Here is a 26,668-nt window from a genome sequence, read left to right on the forward strand (position 1 = left end):
TGAGTTTTTTCAATGTCTAATTCGGTAGAATTTACAAAAGTGAAAGTGCATTGCTAAAGTTTAATTGAATCAGTTAACTCGATAAAAAAACTACTATTAACAATGGAAGATCTACTCTCTGCTCTCTACTGTCCACTGACGTCTTTGGACTGTGGACTGCCTTCAATCTACTATATAGTTTCGACTTTCTACTGTCGATTGTCTACTATCTACTGCCTTTGGTGTATGCTCTCCTGCACTATTCTTAGGGAATAGGCAATTGCAGTGAAAGTGTTCATAATTCACTTTTTCCGATGTAATCTAACCCTGAGCTTTAAGCTAGTAACTTTGTTGCGGGTTAGAAATCGCTCACAAAAAGTGCATAATAAAATGTTATTATGGAGTTTTAGCGATTTTTTTTTCAACCAACTGAACTCCGAAAACTGTTTTTCCAGCTTTGTGGAAACCTTGTAATTGCCTGAATTTTTGTCGAGAATTTTTTACGGCAGTTCAAACTGCATTTAATGTAATTTAGTCTTTACATTTCCGGATGAATATGCTGACATGCTATCGTCACAAAACACTATCTTTTGTATACGTGAAATGGTTGAATCATTAAAAAAAAAAAAAAACCTATTGTTATGGATGAGCTGAGTTTTGTTAATTCGCCAGACCTTTTTGTTCCATTAGGTTCAACTTGAGCCTCTATTTTTTTTTTATCCTTAATCGTGTTCAAAAGTGATCAGTTTTCAGTCGAGTTAAAATAAAGCATCAGGAATATCAAAATGCAAAATGCTTACTAGCCTCCCCAAAATTTTGTAGAAAACGAAGAAATCTAACAACATTGAAAGTCGTAGTAGTTTAGTTTCTTTCCCACTGTGGAAAATCGTATCAACCACGGAACTGACATCTTTGGCACTATTTAAATCTTGTTTTTCATTTGGTTACAGTAGTTTTCAACAAGCGTAGGTACCTACCTATGGCTTATTTTTTTTTTCAAAACTTAGTTGCACTCATTCAACGGTCGGCAGTATTTTCTTTAGTTCTTGGTTTCATCTTTTGCCACTAGGCCTCGCATGAAAGTCTTACTTCATTGAACCTATATTTTATAGTCCTCATTAAAATTATAAAGTATTCCTTAAAACAAGATGCAACTTTTTTCTTATTGCTTCGTACATTTTTCCATTACAAAAAACTGATCCATATTGCTCTTCTTCCAATTTATTCAAAAGGTATCACATTATTAACTCGGTTGATGAACTATAAATACCTACGAAGAACTATTAGAAGTCAAGTGATTTTTATTAAACCAAAAAAATAGAAGAAATTCTTCTACGAAGCAACGCAGTTTCATTAATTTTTATTATTGTTTGCTTAGCTAATCGTTCAAAAAAAGTGTCCATTTTAATATATAGCCACCCTGTACCCATCTATTGATAGTTTGCTTTTAGCGATATACTATACTAAAAATCCTTGGCAAAAAAATTTCATATTCCAAGCACAATGTTGAAAAACCAATGAACTATACAGGGTGTCCCACAGTCACCGCCCCAAACGAAAACCATGGATTCCTGAGGTCATTTTAAGTCGAAAAACTTAAGAGGTAATTTTCTCGTTTTCGTCCCGTTTTCGAGTTACCACGGTTTTTATGATTTTTGTTCTCTTTTCCCTTATCTAGCTTTATCTTTGCCAAACTACGTTTGATTTGAAAAATTTTTTTTACAACCAATCAAGAATTTATTACAGTTTTAGTTTGTCTCAAAACTTTTTTCTCTGCGGACAACCGTTTCTCCACAATTTTGCATCAATCACAATTTTCTTCGTTTTTTAAGTTGTTTTTTACACTTTCATATCATTTAAGTCAAAAAAAGACGTTAATGAGTATTAATTTTTTGTGCTTTTTATTAAAGCCCAGTTTATTTTCATAAAAAAAATAAGTTTTATTTCATAAAAAAGGCTACTGAAATTAATTAAAAAAAATAAACAAACTGAGTGAATTAAAAAAAAAATAATTTTTAAATACAAAATTTATTTAAATGAATTAAAACTTTTTCTGAGCTATTGTGGTTAAGAAAAGAACAGATAAATAAAGCTCAGAAAAAGTTTTAATTCATTTAAATAAATTTTGTATTTAAAAATTATTTTTTTTTTAATTCACTCAGTTTGTTTATTTTTTTTAATTAATTTCAGTAGCCTTTTTTATGAAATAAAACTTATTTTTTTTATGAAAATAAACTGGGCTTTAATAAAAAGCACAAAAAATTAATACTCATTAACGTCTTTTTTTGACTTAAATGATATGAAAGTGTAAAAAACAACTTAAAAAACGAAGAAAATTGTGATTGATGCAAAATTGTGGAGAAACGGTTGTCCGCAGAGAAAAAAGTTTTGAGACAAACTAAAACTGTAATAAATTCTTGATTGGTTGTAAAAAAAATTTTTCAAATCAAACGTAGTTTGGCAAAGATAAAGCCAGATAAGGGAAAAGAGAACAAAAATCATAAAAACCGTGGTAACTCGAAAACGGGACGAAAACGAGAAAATTACCTCTTAAGTTTTTCGACTTAAAATGACCTCAGGAATCCATGGTTTTCGTTTGGGGCGGTGACTGTGGGACACCCTGTATAGTGGAAGCCAATTTTCGCTGGTAGTGCGGAAAATTCCGCATCATATCAGAAAACCCCAAAAACCCCTCATAACCAATTCTCTTCTCTATCACACGAACCAAAACAGAATACAGTAAAGTTACGCTGCCTTGCACAGAGACTTTGGAATATAGTATAGTTTTTGTATCATCTTCACTTCTTACCCCTCTCTCTCCCTCTTTCGTTTAGTTCTTTCCACCAAAGTATTGTCTTGACTTTTCAAATTGGTATTCACTATAAATCACACGACACGATGATAAAAAAAGAAGAAAAATCCAAAAAATTAAAAAAAAAAAAAAAACGTGAAAGCATGTTCGTTTTTCCTAACGCAGTTTTAGTGTCACAAGCATGCAAAATTGATGCTGAAAGTTTTCTCTCTCTTTTCAAAAAAAATGGAAAAAAATTTTGTCGTCGACAACTACAATGCACTTTGAAGTTTGATTTGAAAATTCACTTCACAAAATGCTTGTTGCAATTTTGTTGGTGATGGTGGTTATGGTGTTGATGGTGATGGTTATGGTGACACACGACCTTGTGATCCTTCAACACACACACATACACAAGTTTTGCAAAAGAACTTTACCCATGCATGTGATTTGGATAATCAATTCTTCTTCTGCTGCTGCTTCCTGATTGTCGATAATGTGCTGAAGGACTAAAGCCACGAAGGAACGCGCGTGTGAATATTGACTTTCCTTGATGTCAAAATGCTTATAGTAGGGTGGTTCGTCTATCATGTTTTTTTTTTTTTTTTCATTTTTTCTTCTTCCTTATTTCATGCATCCTTGTAAATATCTACGGTTTGTGAATGCAAATATTCTGGGGCGGGTAAACTTTGAATAAACAAATGAAATTTTTTGTGTATAAAAGCTTTGGTTGGCATTCTTTTCCTTCCTCTTTTTTTTTATTAAATTTCCCTGGTTTTTTCATGAGGGGGATTGCAAAACATCCCATAGCGTTCATCCTTTTTTTTCAAAATACCACAAAATAACCCGATGAGGTTTTATTTGTTCCTCCTGATGAAACAAAATAAAAAAAAATTAAAATTAAAAAAAAAATGTATATCTACGTGTATTTTGTATTTAGAGCACACGAGGGCAATCATGTATTTTTCTACCTACATTGTTACACTCTATAATGAATGTATTTTTTTTTCTTTCTTTTATTTTTATATAAAAAAAAAAACTCTACCTAAATGAAAAAATCGCGGTTGAAAAATAAAAACAAAGGTGAAAATATCAAAAAATACATCCTCTTCAAGGTTTTTGTGAGAAATAAATAAACATATAAAAAACACGTCCTAGAACCTTGAACTATAAAAACAAATAAAAAAAAAAAAACTGTGATGTTTAAGGTGATATTTGTTTGTGAAATTATGTGATAGAGACGTTTTAAAGGAATCCATTTTGAATGGAATCAAAACTGGATATTCAGATGCATGTTTGGAAATTCATTCTGATTGGTAAGTTTTATTTATATACTCATCTTTTTTGAATACTCTTTTAAAAATTAAATAAATGTTTAAAAAGTTAGTGGATTTAAATTAAATATTCATAGAAGGAGTGTGAAATTTTTCAATTTGGAAATACCAAAAAATAGTAAAATTTATTGAGTGATGGTATAAATACGTAGAACCACTTTTCAACTTAATTTTAGATGTTTTCTTTTAGGTCACGTACACTCCGAAAACTTCACAAACGTGTTTTTTAAGAATTTTCGAAATTCATACACGTAGGTGTTATTTCACGAAGTGGTAATCCTGGAGCTAAAAAATAAATGAGAGGAAAATTGATTTTTACTTCCGATAGAAATAGAAATTGAATTTTTAAAGAAAAAAAAAATCTTAACCGCCGCACCACAGCTGCACCACCGCCGTTTGGCGAAAAATTTCGGAGCACCAACGCCGCACCATAACTGCACCACGTCCGCACCATTTCTTTTTGTATGAAAAATTCGTTGCACCATGATACATAATTTTGGATTATTGAAAAATAAAAAAAAAAAAAATAAAGACGAGAAGGAGATTCGCACATGGAGCACTTTCAGTTAGAAGTCCAACACCTTAGCCACTCGACCACCAAGTCATGTTTGTACGAAATGGCAATTTGTTGATTTAGTCAAAATGAGTTTGTATAAGTACGAGAATATAATTTTTGATCATGGAGCAGACGTGGTGCGGCGCGCGGTGGTGCACCGATTTTTTCATTCAAAATGAAATGGTGTGGACGTGGTGCAGCGGTGGTGAGACAGCGGTTTAGTTGGCTGGGTGTACTTCAGTTTTGCAGTTTGGCGCAACAGTTATTTGGATCTACACTCCCCTGGAAAAGATCGCTGTCTTAATATTTTAAAATATATAGTTAGTTACTTCATACTCAAAGCGCTGGCAATTCCTGTATTCGACGTTATCATTGTTCTTGAGTCATCCTAGTAGGTAAACGTTTTCGTTCATTACACTGCGCAACATAAGTTTGATGAACTTTTCCGAAGATTTTTGGGATTCTGAACTTGGATCCGTAATCAATAATTTTCTATCAGCCCGCGTTTTTGAGATATTCCTGCTATAAAATCTCAAAAATCGATTTTTTTCTACTTGTTAAGCATTTTCCAAGCTTCCAGTGGTTTTGCTCCAGCAACAGAAGAAAACTTTTCAAGAGGTTTTGGGCGTGCTGAATTCGAATTGAAAATGAATTTTTTAACCAGCTTGCGTTTTCGAAATATTCCCTTTATAAAATCTAAATAATCGATTTTTTGGTACTCTTTAGGAAATTTTCCTAGCTCTCAGTGGTACTTGTATTAATTTCCCCATTTTTCAAATCAACTCTTAAAACGTTGAATATATTTTTTTAATTTACTAAGAACATGCATTTAGTTTGCACGTAGTTCACAAATAATTATATTATCTTTCAATTAACCCTAGTAAGGTTATGCTAGTCTGGACATTAATTATTTGTAAGGATTTTCGTTTGACTTAACTTTTCGATCTTCAAATTTAAAAATTTTCTTTTCAAATAGTAAAATACCCATCAACTTAATCACATTAAAGTTTTAATTCGAATTGACCTCGAATAATTTTTTCTTTTTCATAGCTTTTTTTTTTTACTTTTCCATTAAATGAAACAAAACAACAAACAACCAATTTGAATAGCTTCTAGCACTTAATTTCCTCCAGAAAACCCACATTTACCTCTAAATCCGTTTTAAGTACCACTTTGCATAAAGTTTTTGTTAATTTAAAATATCGGTGCACAAAAAATAACCTACTCCTATAGCAATTTGTATAGTAGCCTTATAACGTGGTAAAGAAAAACTACACTACTACTTCCACAACTAAAAAAAAAATGTTTATGTGTTATACTGGCGATAAAAATTTATCCAGTAATTGACTCAATTATACAACTTTAGTCCTTTTTCTTTTAGTGGATTTTCCTTAATTATAAAATTGAAGGGGCACAAATAAAAAACAAAAAACAAAATACAAAACAAAACAAAACACACACAAAAAAAAACTAGCTTTAATTCAATTAACATACAAAAAGGAAAGTTGTTTTTTTTTCTTTTTCTTTCTTTTTGAATGCAAATGAAAACAAAACAAAATACAGAAAACAATGTCAAAACAAGAACGCAAATTATTCTGTAAAAATGCCCAGCTGGGGAGTAGGTATAGCCATCGCTTTTTGCCAACTTTATTGAGAACTCTTGAAAAAATGCTTATTACAAAAACAAAATACATAAAAAACTCGACTATTTGGCTCTCCTCGGACGCAAATCTCCTTTGAGATGCTATCATCATTCATAAGTTTTGTGTTGTGAATTCCCTTCGAAGAGTCCTTGTCCTCGTCCTTGTTTTTTTTTTTCTCTCTGTGCTAGTGACGGTTTGGAGTTGTTGTACACCAAGTCAACCATCAGATAGAAGCCTCTTCAATATAACGCTTGAATATTCCATGAAATCTTGTTCATGCTACAAAAAAGTTATCCAATCACGAAATACACAGAGATTAAGGACGAAACATTTTAATTCTTTATTTTTTTTTTTTTTTGCTGAGAAGAAGGCCTATAATAATATTATTCCAAGGAAATCAATTCAAATCGGATCAATGGCACCTTTTCCATCCCATTGATTCTCAGGAATCAGTTACCAAAAATTTTTTGTCATCAATCATGTCTTCTTGTGAAAAAAGAAAGGAGAGGGAGGAGGCTTCTTGCTAAAGTCCTACTTATTATTCATGCAACAAGGGATTTTAAGTTGTCTCTGAGAACGGTTATATAATTTTTTTTTTTTACTTCATTTTGTCAAGCAATGTTGTGGTATAATAATTCATTTTCAAGAACCTCCCATGGGGAAGCTACTTGATAAGTTTTTTTTGTATATTTTTTTTTTGCAAATTAAAATGTATAAACAAAATGCATTTCAGGTTCTGAAGGTTATATCAACGGTACACGGAGTAAAATGTGTTAGAATTAAGCATGATTTTTTATTTTTATATTTTTGTTTGGTTTGTTGTTTTTGAATTCGAGAAACTGAACAATGTAGGATAGTAAAATAAATACTTCCAATTTAAAATAGTTATTATAATTTATCAAATCTCATTAGATATCAATACCTATAGTGAAAAACTCATTTATATCCTCCAAAAATCACTACAAACACTGCCATACATCGTCATACATCGTTATACATAAAAAACATCATTGTTTTTCATCAAAAATCATGACAAATCTCAACAAACATTGTCAAAAGCTTGAAAGACGATACAATATTTTGAAAAACATCACCAAACATATCAAAACATATTCATACAAATTCAAACATACATCAATATCGTGATATATTTATAAAAAAAAATTACCAAACATCTCAAAACATCGTCATACATACAATACATCATTGTCATTCATTCAAAATTATTAATAAATTCCCGGACATCGTAGAAATCATGAAACATGATCAAATGTTTTCAGAAACGTCCCCAAACATCTTAAAACATCATCATGCATCGTAATACATACATTTTCATCATATAAAAACTAATTTCAGTAAGCATTGTCAAAAATCATTATAAATAATTCCGAGAAACATCAACAAACATCTTAAAACATCATCAAACATCATCGAACATTAGCACCATCATCAAACATCATCAAACATCTCCAAAAATCATTATACACCAATTTGTATTATTAAAAAATCATAAAATCTCATGATATAATGAAAAAACATACACCAAACATCTAAAAACACCATCATACATCCTCATACGTCATCCCAAAACATCTCTTGGCGTTATCATAAAACATGAAACATTTGCGAATACATGTTTGGCCACCTACAAACATCACCGTACATCAATTTTTGGAAAAAAATTGAGGATTTGTTTAGAATTTAGAAAATCGAAGCAAAAAAATATTCAACTTTCATCCGAGTTAGATTGTTTTATGAGTGTTTTTATCCCAAATTTTCATTTTTCTAGATTGAATTAATATTTTTCATATTCAAAACACACATTTTTTTTCAGTGTATTTGTATCTGCCATGAGGCTCTTGGGAGATGACCCTCATTTTGTATGCGCTATAGAGCTTTTCAAGTTTATCTACCTTATCATGTCATGAAAGTAACTTTTTTTTTTCCATTTTTTCCTTTCTTTATGTCGGAATGGAATTTTTTGTATACTTTTTTGAGTATGTTAAGAGGTTTTCGCTGCTGCAAGGTTGATCACAAGACAAAAAGAAAAAAACAGTTTTGTTATGGGGTAACAAAATACTTTTTACCACAAAAATTCGTGGAGCTATGTGTATACTCTTTTGTTTTATGCTAAAAACACTTGTAGGTTTAGGAATGTAATTAACATCATCACCAACACCAAAATATAAGTAGTAAGCACTTGCTTGCTTAAGGATATTATAGTCGTAAAATGTATGAGTTTGTATATATTTTTATGAAGTTAAGTTGTTCTTTTATACATAAATCATTTTTGTAACACGGGGTCTGAATAGTTAAAGGGATAAGAGTAAGTGGTTCACACTTGAATGTGATAACAGAAAGTTTAAAAAAAAAGAAAAATAGGAATAGTGTTAAAGAGGCTTATGCGAATTTTATTTATGGTTTCAATAATTACTTGTTTACTGGGAAAATTTAATATTTTTCACCAGTAAATGTCACTATCATGTCAGGTTTATTTCTTCTCTAAATCCTTGCAAATTACAAAATGACTATCTGTACCAAATCTCAAGGAAATCTTTCTATCCTTTTAGACTGGCTAGATATTCAGATGGACGTATAGACGAACCGACGCGACACACGTACGGACCAGTGCACAGTGGTGCATTTTGTGCTTTTTAGTGTCAAAAATCTTTATTGACGAAAAGTAATACAATTTAGCATACTGAATAATATTAGTTGTGTTGTACAAAAAATCTACTAACTTTATTTTATTCAAAATGGCGGACAAAATGTACGTTTAAAAAGAATTTTTTTTTTTCAAAACGGTGTAGAAGTTAGAAAATTAGCTTAATTGGTACCAAAAAGGTGTCAATTTTGGATTTAGGTAAACGTTTATACCTTACTGTTTACATTCAATAAATATTTCAAACATTTTTAAAACAAAGTCCCAAAAGTACCAAATTAATAAAACATAAACTAACAACAATTTTTACAACTTTCCTTGACTATTTTGTTTTAAAAGATTCAAAAACATATAAGTAATAATGATAAAAATTACAATTTTCAACAAAATTGAATATTTAAAAACTTGAGCTAAAAATCCGAATCAAAAAAATCTATGATGCCATGTTTTGGAGATATAAGAACTTCAAGATGAGATTTTATCCAAACGAAAAACCAAATATTCAGTTCGCTTAAACATTGTATTTTTTTTTTATTATTTAATGTTCCTTTTTTAATCTTTACATAGTTGGCTAGAATATAATGTCAAAGCAATCATTTTTTTTTATAATAAAAAGCTATCATTTTGAATATTTCCGTAATAACATCTTTCAGTCTAGTAAATTTCATGATTTGACGTCACTTTGTGGGATGGATGGCTTTTTTAGAGTTTTTCATCATCGTTATGATTAAAATATTGTTTTTTCTCACGAAACCAATGCTTGATTGTAAAGAAAGATAGAAATCAAAAGCCATATTAACGCATAACACCCTGTATGAAAAAATGTCTTCAGTGGCTCCCTCTGCCTCAAACTCTTCACAACCTAAAGCTATTGAAATTGAAGCACATTTTCTTGTCAAATGCTATAATAATCTAGTACTTTCCGTTTTTATTGACTTCAAGCGGTTTGTATTTTCTTAGTGTTTTTTTTACTGGAATGGTTTAGATATTAGTTAAATTTTAAAAGCTTTCAAGTGTTCCTTCTATATGTTGACAAGCCGTAAGATGTACATTGAACATTTTGTAGTTCAACTGATGGTAAACTGTTATAAAAGCTTTCAAACTGTACGCATTTCTAACAGTGCAGTCACTTTTCAACAGGTCAGATTGTGTTTTTAATTTTTTTTTCGTGTGGGTTTTTCGAAATCAATTTAATCTAGAAAAAACTTTAGTTTGAAATAGTTTTCCTCAAGCTTTTTTAATGTTCCAAAAACACAAAACTTTACCACAGTTTAAAGTTGTACGAGAAAAATTAAAAATGAGAGCTTTTAATCCAGCGTTAAGGTTTCGAAGACTACAAAAGTAACTTTTAGAACCAATGCATGCCTTGTTTATACATGCCTTCATAATAATTTGGAACAATTCGGGATTCTGGAACATTTATATAAAAAAAGCTTTTTACAATAAAAGCTTCATAACTGTGGGGTAAAAGCTTTTAGTTTACTCTTAATTATCCCGGAAAAATGGTTTTTCGGTATTCTAAGCTTTTTAAATTTTTCCTTGAATCCTTTTTTTTTCTAAGTCTTAGGATGGTCGAATTTACAAATTTTCTTCATAGTCTATTGAATAGACCCTTTTGGATGGAACAAATTCGTTCAAGAGTTTTTATTGCTGATTATGATTCCTTGGCATACAAGAATACTCCAGCCAAAAGTGCTACTAAATCCATTGGTGCATTTCTGAGAAAACGGCAACACTGGTCGGTTTTCAGTTTTTTTGATTTAACTCGAAAACCAAGCCTGACTTTGAAATTGTTCAAAGACACTTTTCATAGCAAATTAAATTTTCTGTCAAGTTAAGATGGTTAAAAAATTTTAAAAATTATTTTTGACTAAAATTCTAACCTAAAATCAAAGAAAAAAAAGTTAAAAAATTGACAATTTTATTTTTTTTTACTAAATCAAGGGGCATTTTGTGTATGTAGCCGAGACGTCCAAACTTTGTACTAATGAAATAAAGTAGAGGTAAAATCCTTTGATAATATGCAATTTTTAATTTTTTTTGTCAAGAAACAACTTAAATGTACCTATTCAAAAACTAGCACTTTTTCTAAATTTTTGACTTTTTTAGTGAAAAGCAAGTTTTTAAAACTCGATAAAATCCTATTAATTGGTAACTTTTAGACTTTTAAAGTAAACATACTTCGAGGGATTGATTTAATATAAACTAAATATGACAAACAAAAAAATTTATTTGCATCCTTATGGCCTTTTGTGCAATTTTGTGTATGTGCATTTTTATAAATTCGGGTCGAATGGATGGACGGAGAGCCATTAGCTTTGGTCTATTGCATAGAAGAACATTTAATACCAACTCTTTTACTGTTTTCAATGGCCTGAAAAACAATTCTTGTAAAATCCGCGACCAACGAAAAGTTTCTCTTGAAAAACGAAAAAAATACTGTAATGAGTTTGAAACAAAATAGCTCAGGCAAATTAGTAAATCAAATTGCACTTTTCGCGGGACAAATTTTTTTCATGGAACGTGTTTAGGTGAATGTCCTGAATGAATTTTTTGGGATGATAAGATATCGGGAACAGCCGCCATCTTGGAAAAGAGGTCGGTGCCGTTTTTATTTTATAACTCCATTTTTACTCATTTAAACCAAAAATGTCCGAGGATAAACTTATTATCAATTAAATTATCTAAAAAATGATATACAAATGAATTCCGTGAGTTAGTTAAATTCAATTTTATAGTCGGTCAAAGTCCGGGTTCTTCTCGCTCGGTTAAGACAATATGACATTTTTTCAAATATCTGAAGAACTTTTGATTTGTTTGGGATTTTCTTCAAGAATGAATTATAGCACTTTTAATTATCTATGAAATGAACCCTTTATTGTTTTTGTAACCATCACATTGTAGAAGCAACCAAACGTCGAGGTCATGATATACGATTTTTTAACTGAACTTATTTGGGATTTCAATAGTTCAAATAAACAATCAAAAATTAAACACAATAGTCTCGAAAAGGTAACGGCTTACACACCTCATATCTTGAGTTATACTTATCGTAATGCTGAGATTGAGGTGTTCATGTTTTGGAAAAATGACAGGGCATCAGTTCTTATATTTAGAATCTTAAATAGTGTCACTTTAGCTTATTCACGTTAATTGGAAAATTCACTTCATTTAAAACCTCGAAAACCATATAAAGGTTAACATTAAAGATTTCAAACTTTGAATTCAATATTTAGACGAATATAGTTAAAAAACTGTTTACTTATATTTTGGTTATACCTCCACTTCAAAAATTTGCTCGGTCTAATAGAAGAAAACTTGTTATTTTCTCACTTTTGACTAGTAGAATGTGAACTTCGACGTTAGATGGCTTATACATTATGTTGGTTACAGTTTAGATAAAGGGCTCATTTTATAGATAATCAAAAGTGCTATAATTCATTCTTGAAGAAAATCCCAAACAAATCAAAAGTTCTTCAGATATTTGAAAAAATATCATATTGTCTTAACCTTGCGAGAAGAATTTGGACTTTGACCGACTATAAAATTGAATTTAACTAACTCACGGAATTCATTTGTATATCATTTTTTAGATAATTTAATTGTGAATAAGTCTATCCTCGGACATTTTTGGTTTAAATGAGTAAAAATGGAGTTATAAAATAAAAACGGCACCAACCTCTTTTCCAAGATGGCGGCTGTTCCCGATATCTTATCATCCCAAAAAATTCACTTTTACGATAAGGACATTCACCTAAACACGTTCCATGAAAAAAATTTGTCCCGCGAAAAGTGCAATTTGATTTACTAATTTGCCTGAGCTATTTTGTTTCAAACTCATTACAGTATTTTTTTCGTTTTTCAAGAGAAACTTTTCGTTGGTCGCGGATTTTACAAGAATTGTTTTTCAGGCCATTGAAAACAGTAAATGAGTTGGTATTAAATGTTCTTCTATGCAATAGACCAAAGCTAATGGCTCTCCGTCCATCCATTCGACCCGTATTTATAAAAATGCACATACACAAAATTGCACAAAAGGCCATAAGGATGCAAATAAATTTTTTTGTTTGTCATATTTAGTTTATATTAAATCAATCCCTCGAAGTATGTTTACTTTAAAAGTCTAAAAGTTACCAATTAATAGGATTTTATCGAGTTTTAAAAACTTGCTTTTCACTAAAAAAGTCAAAAATTTAGAAAAAGTGCTAGTTTTTGAATAGGTACATTTAAGTTGTTTCTTGACAAAAAAAATTAAAAATTACGTATTATCAAAGGATTTTACCTCTACTTTATTTCATTAGTACAAAGTTTGGACGTCCCGGCTACAGACACAAAATGCCCCTTGATTTAGTAAAAAAAAATAAAATTGTCAATTTTTTAACTTTTTTTTCTTTGATTTTAGGTTAGAATTTTAGTCAAAAATAATTTTTAAAATTTTTTAACCATCTTAACTTGACAGAAAATTTAATTTGCTATGAAAAGTGTCTTTGAACAATTTCAAAGTCAGGCTTGGTTTTCGAGTTAAATCAAAAAAAAAAAGAGTGTGTGTACACATGTACACGCGACTGAAGTTATACTTCTCATTCAGTTAATATGTAAATGAATTTCATTTGATATTTTTAATTTCTATAATTAAATTAATTAATCCACACTTCGTTTTTTTACATTTTTATCAAGTGAACAATAAATTAATTCTTTCATCCTCCTTGCGTCCATGTAGTTTTCAATTTATTCTGTGAAATTTACTTATGTTGTAATATGGAACTTGCAGGGTTGCTACAAAGCTCAAAAGTGAGCTGAGCTCAGCTCACAGCTCAGCTTAAATTTTGAGCTAGCTCACTTTTGAGCTATGTACCATAGCTCAGCTCATTTGAGCTAAAAGTGAGCTGAGCTGATGGTTGAGCTGAGCTGAGCTGTTGGGTGAGCTAAGGTAAAGTGATCTTATAGCTGTGATGGGTGAGAGGATACATTGATTTTTATTTGGAAAGTATAATGAAATATGAAGATATTTTAAACTTTTATAAAACACCATAGCTTAAGATGTTTGGTTCTAGTTATTAATGGAATTATTTTAACACATGGATATTTTTATAAATAAAACAGATATTTTTTCGTGATCTTTTCTCTTGGTTTTTTTAATAGTAAATATATTTCTATTTTTTTAGTAAAATATTTCTTTTTTTATCATAAAAAAAATTTCGGTACAATCCGGTTTTTCGACTTTTTTCAAAATTCCGAGAAAATCGCGTTTGAAAGTTGGGGTAAATTTTTTTTTCGAAAAATCCCCGAATCTTTGAACGCTCCTGGAAGCTAAACCGCTTGAGAGCAATTTTTGGGAGTGATGCCAAATGATAGCTTGTGTCATGGGCCTACGCTTTGCACATTGTCAGATTTTTAAAAAATCGCCTTCCATGTTAAAACGCCACATCATGCCTATTTTTTCAGAATCGTGCCTATTTTTTTTTTTACTTTTAAATTCTCCCGGTTTGAGAACGCGTGGACCTACAGGGATGGGAGTTGTACCCAAATGTAGGTTAGAGTCCCCTCTACCTTTTGGCATCAAAAATTTTATTTTCATTTTCTTCAAAATTCCGCGACATAGGCGTTGGAACGCTTTGATCTAGAGACAGGGCAGTGGTGCCATATGAAAGCTTATATTCTCAGCTACCCGATAGTGGTATAATCCGGTTTTTCGATTTTTTTCAAAATTCCGAGAAAATCGCGTTTGAAAGTTGGGGTAAATTTTTTTTCGAAAAATCCCTGAATCTTTGAACGCTCCTGGAAGCTAAACCGCTTGAGAGCAATTTTTGGGAGTGATGCCAAATGATAGCTTGTGTCATGGGCCTACGCTTTGCACATTGTCAGATTTTTAAAAAATCGCCTTCCATGTTAAACCGCCACATCATGCCTATTTTTTCAGAATCGTGCCTATTTTTTTTTTACTTTTAAATTCTCCCGGTTTGAGAACGGGTGGACCTACAGGGATGGGAGTTGTACCCAAATGTAGGTTAGAGTCCCCGCTACCTTTTGGCATCTAAAAATTTTTTTTCATTTTCTTCAAAATTCCGAGATATAGGCGTTGGAAGTTGGGGCGCTCACTTTCAGCTCAGCTCAAATGAGCTAAGCTATGGTACCTAGCTCAAATTTGAGCTGAGCTGAAATGTGAGCTTTTTGCAACCCTTGCAACTTGCCACATGGAAATTACCACATGCAACTTGCCACATACAACTTGCCACACGCAACTTGCCACATGCAACTTGCCACACGCAACTTGCCACATGCAACTTGCCACATGCAACTTGCCACATACAACTTGCCACACGCAACTTGCCACATGCAACTTGCCACATGCAACTTGCCACATGCAGCTTGCCACATGCAACTTGCCACACGCAACTTGCCACATACAACTTGCCACATGCAACTTGCCACATGAAACATGTAACTTGCAACGTGTTGTGTGTTTTATGTTTGCCGTACTGCGGCGAACATTTTTAAATACTAAAGTACTGCCTACTCTAAAGGTGAAACGACAGCCCTGCTACCCAGGGTGATCGCGTCATAATCCCTTTGACATTCTTGTCAAAAAGTAAATTTTCATACTCACCCTCCCATAAGAAGTATAACTTCAAAAACTGAAAACCGACCAGTGTTGCCGTTTTCTCAGAAATGCACCAATGGATTTAGTAGCACTTTTGGCTGGAGTATTCTTGTATGCCAAGGAACCATAATCGCCAATAAAAAGTCTTGAACGAATTTGTTCTATTTTTGCTCTGGAGCTCGGGTCTATTAAATAGACTATCATATTCGAATAGCGATTCGGAATCTCTTTAAAAATCCTGCTTAGAAACAAAAAAGTGTGTATTTTATCAATTGAAAGCTTTGATTTGTACGAAAAAAAACTTAATAAATACAAGCTTTTTTTAATGAATGGATACTAAAAAGCTATTTTGTGGAACGAAAGCTCAATCTTCCTTTTTTTGTTGGCGTTGATAAATGAGAAAAATGTCATGTTTATCTACCCTACTCTTATCTTGTTTTAATACTCCACTGTTACTTTTTTCTCAAGGTCATTTCAACTAATGCATTGTACCACATCGCATGAATCATGATGAATGAATAAAAAATGTAGAACAAGAGTTACACATAAGTGGTTATTCTATATATATATATTTTTTTTAATTTTATAAACCAGAACGTGTGTGTGCTTTTGTAATAATGTAATGCAGTTTTTTTTCCCGCGAAAGAGATATAAAAGATAGAGGAGCTCTTATCTTATTAACAACACTAACCTTGGCAAATACCAATTATTCATGAGATTCATATATACTAGCGTTTGTAGTTACTTCTACAAGTACTTGAGAAAACACTTTTACGCAAAAAAACAATTCAAGAGTACCTCTTCTAAAGAAATGTATGTAACTTATATATTAATAGTATTCTGCGGTTAATAGTATTCTGTGGTTAAAGTAATGAAGGGGATATAATGAAAACCACGACTTAGGTTTGATAATGTAGTACCTACCTACACTCAATATTTTTAAGCTAGAATGTGGTAAATAATAATGAGAATTAAATGGTTGACGAATTATACATACACGCGTAGTAGTTATTATTTATTTAATACAATTTAACCAATTAAAATTTTCTTAAGACATTAATTTAATTAACGTTGGTTGTTTATCCCAAAAGGAACTTACATTTTGTCTACCAAAAATGTAATCTGGTGGATAAAAAAAATTTTAATAGAAATGTGTTGTTCAAAAATGGGTTTCTACTGTCTAGACAGCTATGAAATTTTCTATAAAATTAAAAAAAAATTCGGTCACTGTGGTGTATGAGTAACATTTTTTTTCAATAGAAGATATGGATTGAAAACTTTGGATGAAAAATTTTAACTATTAAATAAAAGTTACACGATGACAAAAATTCAATAAGCCTGCAAAATATAAAAAAAAATATTCCACATACGCCACAGTGACCCAAATTAACTTAAAATTTGTATGGTACGCATTTTCTCAGCGAATTTCTTCTCAATATTAAAAAGTGACACTGAGTATAATAAGCAATCATTTCTGCCCTTCATTTAACTTTTTAGTTCCTTTTAACCACACCCTTTCACTCAAGTGAGACAAAAAAAAAAAAAACTAAAAAAGAAATTTGAACAAAAAACTTTCCTTTCTGTCTTAAAAATATGCGTTAAAACTTTAAGTAAACCCCTTGTGTGTATGTAATATTTGTTGATATTCTTTTAAGTGTCTTCCCTGTAGTCTTAAGTGTCATACAAACAGTTAAAAGCCACTAATCCAACATACTTATGAATAACAATCCAATAGTGCTCCTGGGGGTTAAATGCTTAGTGTATAGTAATGGTGGTGGTGCAAAAAGCTTCTTTTATCCTTTTGGAACACTCAAGTGCCTTCTATTTTCTCTTTTCTTTTTTCTAAATTTTATTCCATATCCGTGGTATAAGGAATAGAGTCTCTATAGGGATGATGATTTTTTTTCCATTTTTTTTTCTGTTCGTGTTATTATAATTTTTTTTGTTTTCTTTTTTTTTTTAGTATTCTTTTCGATATGTTTTTTTTTTTTTTTTTGTTTATTTTTTCTTTGTGTGACCTTATGTGTCGGCATCAGTTACATTTTGATAAAATTCTTTATCTTAGAGGTATTTATGAAAATGTTTATTCTTTATATTCTATTTTTTCTTTGTCTTTTTTCGAATATCTAAAGAATGAATTTTTATCATGTGTGTTGAACCACACATCTATTAAATAAACATTGTTATATATGTATTTTTTTTTGTTTTGATTTGGTTTAAAAGCTTGACAAGCAACAAAGAAGAATACACGAAGTGAGAACAAAACAAGTTAAGTCCCAAACATTCATTCAAGAATTAAGCACCCAGTTTTTCCTTTTTTTTGTTGCTTTTGATTTGACTTTGGGACTGAATGTTTAACTATAATCCTTAGAGAGGCTTCAGAAAAATACATATAGATATTGTATGTATATTTGTGTGATGGAGGCAAAATGTCTACTTTGACTTTTATCCAGAGTTTTTCTCTAATCCTTAAAGCCAATACAAGAGTGTGAAAAAAAATAAAAAAAATTTCAAAGTTACTTTAAGGGGATTTGTTAATTTAAGTTTTTTGGTAATTTTTGATCGAAAAAATGTATGCAGCTTCAAAGAAAATATTGAACTGATTTTCTACAGAAAATTTATAAGTTTTTTCTTCAATATTTTTAAATTTGTTTTTTTTTTTTTAATTTTTTTGTTGAATTTACATTATGACGAGATATTCCTTCGAATTAAACTTAACTTTCAGAACCACAGAAGCCGAATCGGTTGAGGCACTTCTTCTTATTATTTTCTATCCATTTATCCATTACTTTGAAGAGTGTCAGCAAGTGAATTTTTGCAATAAGTAATGCTCTAAAGCTGTTACTTCCAAATAATCCGATGAAAACTTAGCCAAGTCCTAAGTTGTTGAATTATTCGATGATTAATCCTGCAAATTGATTTTGGAAAAAAAAAAAAAAACAAACAAATAGTTTTTCAATTGAATTTGGTTTTCAAGTATTATCTTGCCAATTAACAAAACACTTTCTAAACAAAAGAATACATTTTTCAAAATAATACCCTTAAGGTTATTAAATAGGTCTATCTCAAGTAATTCTTTTTTAGATGTATTGACTTCCTTAAAGTAGCTTAGAAGTATTGTAAGAAAACTAAGCAAACTTCCATAAAGCTTCGATAAGTGAACTTTAAGAAGTTAGATGCAACTGAGATGCTGTCATTGAAAACACTGGTCTGCAAGGAAATTCTCCTTTTTAATAAAACTCTACTTTTCTAAAGGATTTTTGTATGTGAATTCCAAATCCGATGTCAGAATTGACCAAGAACGTTTTTTAGATATTCCCGTTAGAAAATCTCAAAAACCAATTTTTTTTTTTGCTGTTTTCGAAGAAATATTTTGGCATAATGTAATCTTTTTCAATTAAAATTGTTACGGTTTATGAAAGAACTTATTTTTTTCTTTCAAATTCAGTTTCAATCTTCTCAATATCTCTTTTTTTCTCCGAGATATCTTAATTTAAGTAAGTTTAGTAGGTTTGGCATATCTTACCATAAAGAAACTGATCTCTAAAAACGTATATATCTTTCTCCCTATAACAAAAGTATACTTTTTTAATGGACTTTAGTGTGCTGATTTTGAATCCGAATTCAAAAAATTTCGGTCAGCTCTGGTTTTTGAGATATAGAAGTTTTTTTGTGAAATTTTCTAAAAAAAAAACTTGATTTTGTGATCCTTTAATGAGAATATCTCAAAATCCTGACGTGATAGAATTTTTTTGACTTCGGATTCTAACTCAGCACATCAAAACTATAAGAAAAGTATAGAATTTTTCTGAAATCAGATTTAGATTCAGGAAAGTCTAATCTTTCATAATATCAAAACATTATTTGAAGGAGAAAAAAAAGTTAAATTTTGCAGACCCAGTGTAATTATTTGCAAAACATAAAAGTGAAAACTGAAAAAATATCATTTATCATTATAAGTGATTAAATAAAATTAAATTATTTTTATCTACCAACAGCCACAACTTCGGTAAAGTTTCTTTTAATGTCTTATGTATAAATTACTCTGAGGACAATAAATTGTAAAATTTCCCAATTTGGCAAGCAGAAAAAGATTGGTGAAGCTTCAAAATGTAGTTTCTGCAATACTTTATAGAAGCAAAAATGTTATTTCTTGTAATTCAGTGGAGAACGTTTTTGAAAACCATTTTTCGGTTTTGTCTGCAAGATTCAATCTAATTGCAGCTACTGATATAGAATCGAGGCTTTTGTTCTTCCTATATAGAGCCAAGGATTGATTCCATTCTGTAATTCAATTTTGTCTCCCCCATAACTGACATTAAATTTCAGTCAAGGCTAAATATCTGTAACTTTGATGAGAGAAAATTTCCAAGATAATTTTTTTTTGTCAAAAAAAGAAATATGTTAAAGGTCGGCAAAGTTTCTGCTGGTTAAATACACATTTATCGTTTCTTTATCGGATTCATTAGACACTGATTTAATACAAACACGAAAACACTTAATTGTTTCTCACTTCTGAATTTTCTGTTTTTTTCTTTCTTTTTTCTCTTTTAACTGCTTCATTTGCTCCGGTAAATCTTTGCCAATATAATAAAATACAATTTAATACTCGTAACATATATACTATAAATGCCCCAAGGACATTATTCTTCTGCATTGGCTACCAAACAATACCAACAACAACTACAATACAATATACTTTATGATGGCGCCATTATTATTTATGGTCTTTCATTCGCATACAATTCCTCACTGGATTGTCGTTAAAACATTTTCTTATGCTCCTTAAAAATATAAATAAATCTATCCATATGTAGGTATTTCGATATCTGTAGATACAAACAATGTCGCCATGTTCTCTAGGACGAAAAAAAAAGATCTCCTGAATTATTTGCTGCTCAACAAATTGCTATCAATAAAATCATATACAATGCCATAGGTGAACCATAAACGCACCATTAAGAGTTTTTGTCTTCTTCTTCTTCTTGTTTTTAATGTTCGTTTTTGGTTTTTTCTTGCTACTGACGCCAAGTGTCATAACTCAGGACAACTTTCCATTTTATGGTCAATTTTATACACACGGCTCATACATCACAGATACCTACAAAAAAAAAAAAACAACAACAACAATTTATATCCTTTTGCTATTTTGTGTTCTATGTGCAAGGATTTTTTCGCCTAGCTTGGATATTTTATACCCGCAACAATATTCTACTCCTACAACAACAAAAAAACATACACTCGCCGTATATCAAAAAACACTTTTGTATGTGTCCTTAAAGGATCCTCTTTTTGACAAAATAATAAGAAATAAGATTTCTCAAATTATCCGGAAAGAATTTTTGTTTAAAGCCTTAAAGCGGATCAGGATAAAATACTCCTGTTTGATGGTTGTGTATGAGGAGAAAAAGAAAAGGTAAACATATAGCTCCTAATGCCTTTTTATATTGACAGTCAATGAAAGCTCTTTTGACAGGCAGATTCGTTTCAATGACAGACACACAGCAGCTCACAGCACAGCACACAGCTGCTGTGCAAGTGCCACTGATGGGTGTTCTGTTCGCTAAGTGTGTTAAACTTTACACATATGTCTTGTTTTTTTTTTCCACTTGTTTGTATTTTGTTCTTATCCTTTTTTTTTTTCAATTTCATTTATCCTGACAAAAGTCCCCTATATAATGGAAGTAAAATAGAAAAGGCGTTAAAGTATTTTGTCATTTTGTCTCAGTTGGCAGCCAGAGATAATACTTCTGTGTTGCTGCTGGTTTTCTGTGTTGATGCTGGATCCTGGTGGTGCGTGGTGTTGTTAATAGAATATTTTTTTTTTCTACAAAAAAGGATTCTTTATCAATACACAAGGACACATAAAGAGAAGTTGGGGGCGTTGGCTTTTTGAAAAATCTCATCTTACAGAAAGTCAAAATAGGGTGTTTGAATGGTTTTCTATGATGAGGTATCTCCCTTTGATTGAAATATCTTTTCAAAAACATCACAAACTTTAAAATCTGTTTTGCTTGAATTAAAATATCCTTTGAAGATAAATTCTTTTATACTATTCTATACAATGGAGAAAATCTAGTTTTAATTTTGACAAACACAAACAAACAAAAAATAACCCCTAACAAAGTCGATAATGAGTCTTTTTGCTAATTCTGAAAAAGAATACAAAAGAAAAAAAAAACAACTTTGCAAATCAACAGATAATATAGAATTCATGGAAACATCTGGGTGCTATCGTGATTAATATCCTTAGCACGTTTAGCAGTATCATTCGAACCCCTATCTTATTAGTTTTTCTTCGTATTGTTTTTTTGAGGTTATATATATGTTTTCTTATGGGAATGATGACCATCTTCGAAAAGTGATTATGATTAGAGTTCCTTAAGTTATTTAATATTAGGAAGGTAGTTAATATTGGATAACAAGTGTTCAGGGAAATTGGACAAAAACAAAGTCTTAGGGGTTCAAAGAAAAGAAATCGATGAAAAGAACTTTCCAGAATTCTTTCAAAGATTATGTATGTTTATTGAAGAGAACACAATTTGTTTTTTTTTTTTTTTTTTGTTTCAAAGCAATAAAGATTTTTCTAACAAGAGAAATAGTTTTTGTAGGAATTAAGAAAATAGACAAGAACAAAAAACTGCAATATCGACAAACGAAATTATATCAAATTTAACTTTCTATATTGGATTATTTTCAAACTAGGGTTTATCAGTTACTTCTTACCACTTATCATTTACCTCTACCACGTTTAACTTACTACCAACCACTTACAACTTATTTACCATTAACAATTAACCGTTTACCATTAACCATTTACCATTTCTCACTTATCATTTGCAACTTTCCGCTTCTTGCCCCTTACCACTTACGAGATACTTCCAAACTGTCACTTGCCATCCCCACTTTATCACTTTCCTCTCGATGATGTGCCAAAAGTCAATCTCCGCTGCTTAGCTGACAAAAGTTGAACAAGTCTTACGTTCACAACTTTTAGCCGCTTTATATAGCTTTAATTTTGTCAGCCTTTTAACAAAACTTTCTATCTAACGATATCAACGCCAAAACGGTAAAAAGCCAATAAGTCCTACCGAAGATGTTTTTTTTCAGCAAGAGCTAATTTTGAGTGTTGCATTGTAGTTGTCATGGTAATACTAAACTCAGTTCTATGTATTCTAGAGCCCATTGATTTCTGTTTAAAATGATCATTGACACTTTGTAAGCTATTCAGCAAACTTTGAATTTATCGTTATTGAACCATTTATTCCGTTTCTTTTGACAGCAACGCATTAAAAATAAGGTCAACTAAGTGTATTGGGAAATGAACATCTGCTCAACTAGAAATGTGTTGGATAATGACGTCAAAGAGCCTTTTTTCAGGGATTGCGGTTTTTAAAGATTATACTAAACACAGTTGTTTTACATTCCTGAGTTGATCATCCAAGAATTTCTTAATGATAAACTTCGAGCTATTCAGCAACTTTGAAAAGGCTTTCGACAGTGTTATCAAAGAGTTTCTTCCGCTTTCTTTGACTGCAATGCATTTAATATTTTGTCAATTATGTGTCTTGGGAAAGGATTATGCTAGAAAGAACCTGTTTAAATAGAGAAGAGTCGGGTAATGGCGATTAGTATTGCCAAAGAGCCTTTTTCAATCAGTGTAATAATTCTCAAAAAGTTTTTAAGCATTTGTCCATTGATTCCTTATTAAAATAAATCATTGACGCTTTGTAAGCTATTCAGCAACTTTGAAGAGGCTCTCAATAGTGGTATCAAAGGATTTTTTTTCCGCTTGATACGTTACCGGCATTAACATTGGCTTTTTATAAGCTATTCAGTAGCTTTTAAGAGGCTTAGGAAAAACTTTGTCAGCAACGCATTAAAATTAGGTCAGCTAAAATTCTTGAAAAAGGAGCATGTAAAGAACAATCTGTTCAACTAGAAAAGAGTTTAATAACGCCGTACAACACATCAAGTAACCAAAAACGATGTCGCGAAATTAGAAGAACAATACTTTTTTTAAAGTATAATCTTCTTCAACTAGTAATATAAGGTTTTTGTGAAAAATATGTAGACAATCTGCAACTGGCAAAAAGTCACCCACTAACTTAAAAAAAACAACCACATAAAAAAAATTATCCTTGAAACTCAATCAAACATACCAAGTTTAATGATGCATCTCAACTTCAGCTATTATTTTTTAATTGAAACAATTTTGCTTGTTAAAAATGTTTGTTATTTTTACAAATTAAATCAATTTAATCTTACTTCATATTACACCAGAAGAGAAGAAGTTTCTTCCTAAACTTTTTCCTTCTTACAATTTTGACTAGCTGACAGCATCTTCTTCCAATATTCTCTCCACACACACACACAAACAAAAAACAAAGTTACAAATAAAATTAATTTTAACTAACATATAATATCTATACTGTGTGTCTACCTATACAGTAAAATCGTTTATACACACAAAGATACAACCAAAGAAAAACAATTTACTGTCGATGCAGGTAAAATCAAAACTTTATCAGTAAATCATCGTTTCCACCAGCGAAAAATGTACCCAATACCTTTTTAAACACTGTTAGTGCTGAAGAGGTATATTAAGGCTTCCTTAAAACGAAGCTAGTCTATATTCGAAAAGACAAGCAAACTTTGGGAAAAAAAAGAAAAAACCAACGAAACGAAACAAAACGAACGAAATTTACCTTGCGGTAGCGCAGTTAATTAAAGTTTTATATACTAAATAAATAAAACCGCAGTGTTAGAAAGCCTTAATCGTCTTTATAATTTCAAAAAAAAAATAAACTTTCTATGTAGGTTCGGTACCTACAGCACCTAACCTTTCCCTATTTAATACTCAACTTGCAAAGTCCTTTCCCGTATAATAGGTATTTCTATAGCTTTTTGTAGATATGGTGAGATGCCGTCAGGGATTTTTAAGTGCTCCCTTTCCTGCTCGTAATTTGTGTGACAAAAAAAAAGTTCAATATGGATGAAAAAGATGGTAAGAGTATACACGTTACTCTTGCACCTTTGTTTACTTCTATGGTATACCATACCTCCTAGAAGTCTTTATAGTGTTATGCTTACAAGAACGCCTTCTTCTTCATCGTCTTCCTTGGTCGTGAACCGTGTGCCTTCTTCGTATTCTTCGACGACGTTGTGTGGCATAATTTTTCAGTGTTCATTAAATTTTCTCCCTCATCAAACTTCGATGAAAGTTTTCAATACCTTGAGACACTGCTGGCTGGCTGCTGCTTCTGCTGCTAAAATTGCAACCTTCCTTTCAACATTATTTTCCTCAAGATCGACGAAAGAAAATTGAACACACATTCCAACAAAAATTCTTTGAAAATCTTCCGCAGATGGTTTTTTTTTTTTGTTGTAACTCAATGACGTAAATTTCATGAATTTTCTAATATGGCTGCCTTTTCAATGTTTAAAAAACAGGGCTACCATTGTCTGTGTGTGTGTTGTTTTCTTTTGAAATATACAAATTGAATAAATGTTAAATATAATAGAACACGTGCAAACGTTAGATAATGATGGTTTTCTTGGTAACCATCAAAACTTGAAGGACTTTATGAAGAAACTAATAGTTTTCTAATATTTTTTAAAAGGAATTATAGGTTCTTGTGGGAATTTTCAAAGCTTTCATCAAGATGAATTCGTATTATCCTGTTCATGATCAATTCTTAAAATCTTTTCATGTGGATATCAGTTAAAAGGCTTTAGTGATTTTCCTTTCCGATTAATAGAAATTGAATTTCACTTTTTGAGCGGGAGGGAGAGGGAGAGGTATTATTGGGAAATACTGGAAAGGTGAAAACATAAAATTTTTATGTTATGGGTCATTCAGGCTTCAATAAAATACCTACACATTTAATACTGTTAATCCTTTTTTGTGGTGAATAATTTGGTGAATTCTAAATACTAACATTCAGTGCCCTTGCGCCCCCCCTATCTTTACGGGATGGAACGCAAAAGTTTGACTCTGTAGCTACTTTACTTACTAAGCTATGATGGCGATTGTCGTGAGTACGACTGGTGTGGATTTGGACCCTATCCTAAGCCAATTGGTTTTAGCTAAGCACTTCAAGTTGATTGAGACCCTCATTTAATAATTGTTTCAAGGTCTACCCATACTGCCCCGCTTTCCTCTGAGGGTGAAGTTGAAAAATTTCCGGGCTTTCAAGAACGGAACAATGTTAAAGAACTTTTATAATAGCGCGGCACCTTGTCTACAACCCTTTCTGACATCATACAAATTGATGAAAGTCTTTAACGGTCCCGACAGAGCTGATAGCATTCTCCATCATAGTGCTTAAGCGGGAGAGTTTGGCAGGGATACTTTTTACAGCGAGCACTTCGATGTTGCATCCCTGAAAGTTCCCAGGCAATGTTTAAACTGGTTCTCAATATTTGCTTCTGGAGGCGTAGGACTTCTTGAGTGGTTATTTGAAACGCGATCGAAAATGGACCTTGTACTCTCTTACGAATGTACATTGGCTAGAACCTAAGACTATGTAGTGGCCAGAGTCATTTTTGAATCCTCAGAACGATCGGGCATCCATAACACTAGGGGATTATCTTGCATCATGATCACGATATGGTAGAAGTGGTTTGGTGAATTAAGCCTTGCTCCTGATCTTCGAGAGCTATTCATGCATGCAGTTAGAAGCCAGGACATTTTGTCTGAATCTACATTTAAATGAGTGCGATTGAAATCGCTGAAGTCGATTTACTTGTTTTCCGTCCTTGATTGCTTGATCAATCTAATTGTAATGGCAGTTATATTTTCCTTTAAAAAATTCAGGGTCCCAACTAGGTTGTAGGCTGCCCGTGGACTTGGTTAATTGAGAGAGCTACGTGTGGGTCCGAAATTATTTGTACTTATTTTGTTTTTACCTTTCATCATCAACAAATCCGTCGTTATCCAAGCCTTTTCTTTGTTCCATAGCTGACTCCTGTCGGGAAATTACCATGACCCCTGACGGACGGTTCCCAGAATAGCCTGAATATGTCGATGAAGCCAGTGTAAAGTATTTAATAAGCATTTCTATCTAGGACTTTAAATGCCACCGTTGATTTCATGTGAG

General features: G+C 31.4%; 2 protein-coding genes across 4 annotated transcripts in view; both read left to right on the plus strand.

Moving 5' to 3' along the window:
• Nucleotides 1-26,668, plus strand: part of LOC129905842 (neural-cadherin-like) — a 658,269-nt gene that overhangs the window by 496,906 nt on the left and 134,695 nt on the right. The window lies entirely within an intron of this gene.
• LOC129905841 (neural-cadherin) overlaps nucleotides 3,773-26,668 on the plus strand; it is a 269,076-nt gene continuing 246,180 nt past the window's right edge. The window contains exon 1 of the mRNA XM_055981443.1: nucleotides 3,773-4,086. Within this exon, the coding sequence (XP_055837418.1) occupies nucleotides 4,035-4,086 (52 nt within the window). The 5' untranslated portion in view covers nucleotides 3,773-4,034. The remainder of the gene's footprint in view (nucleotides 4,087-26,668) is intronic.

Source organism: Episyrphus balteatus, chromosome 1 (genome assembly GCF_945859705.1).
Source record: "Episyrphus balteatus chromosome 1, idEpiBalt1.1, whole genome shotgun sequence".
Classification (NCBI taxonomy): domain Eukaryota; kingdom Metazoa; phylum Arthropoda; class Insecta; order Diptera; family Syrphidae; genus Episyrphus; species Episyrphus balteatus.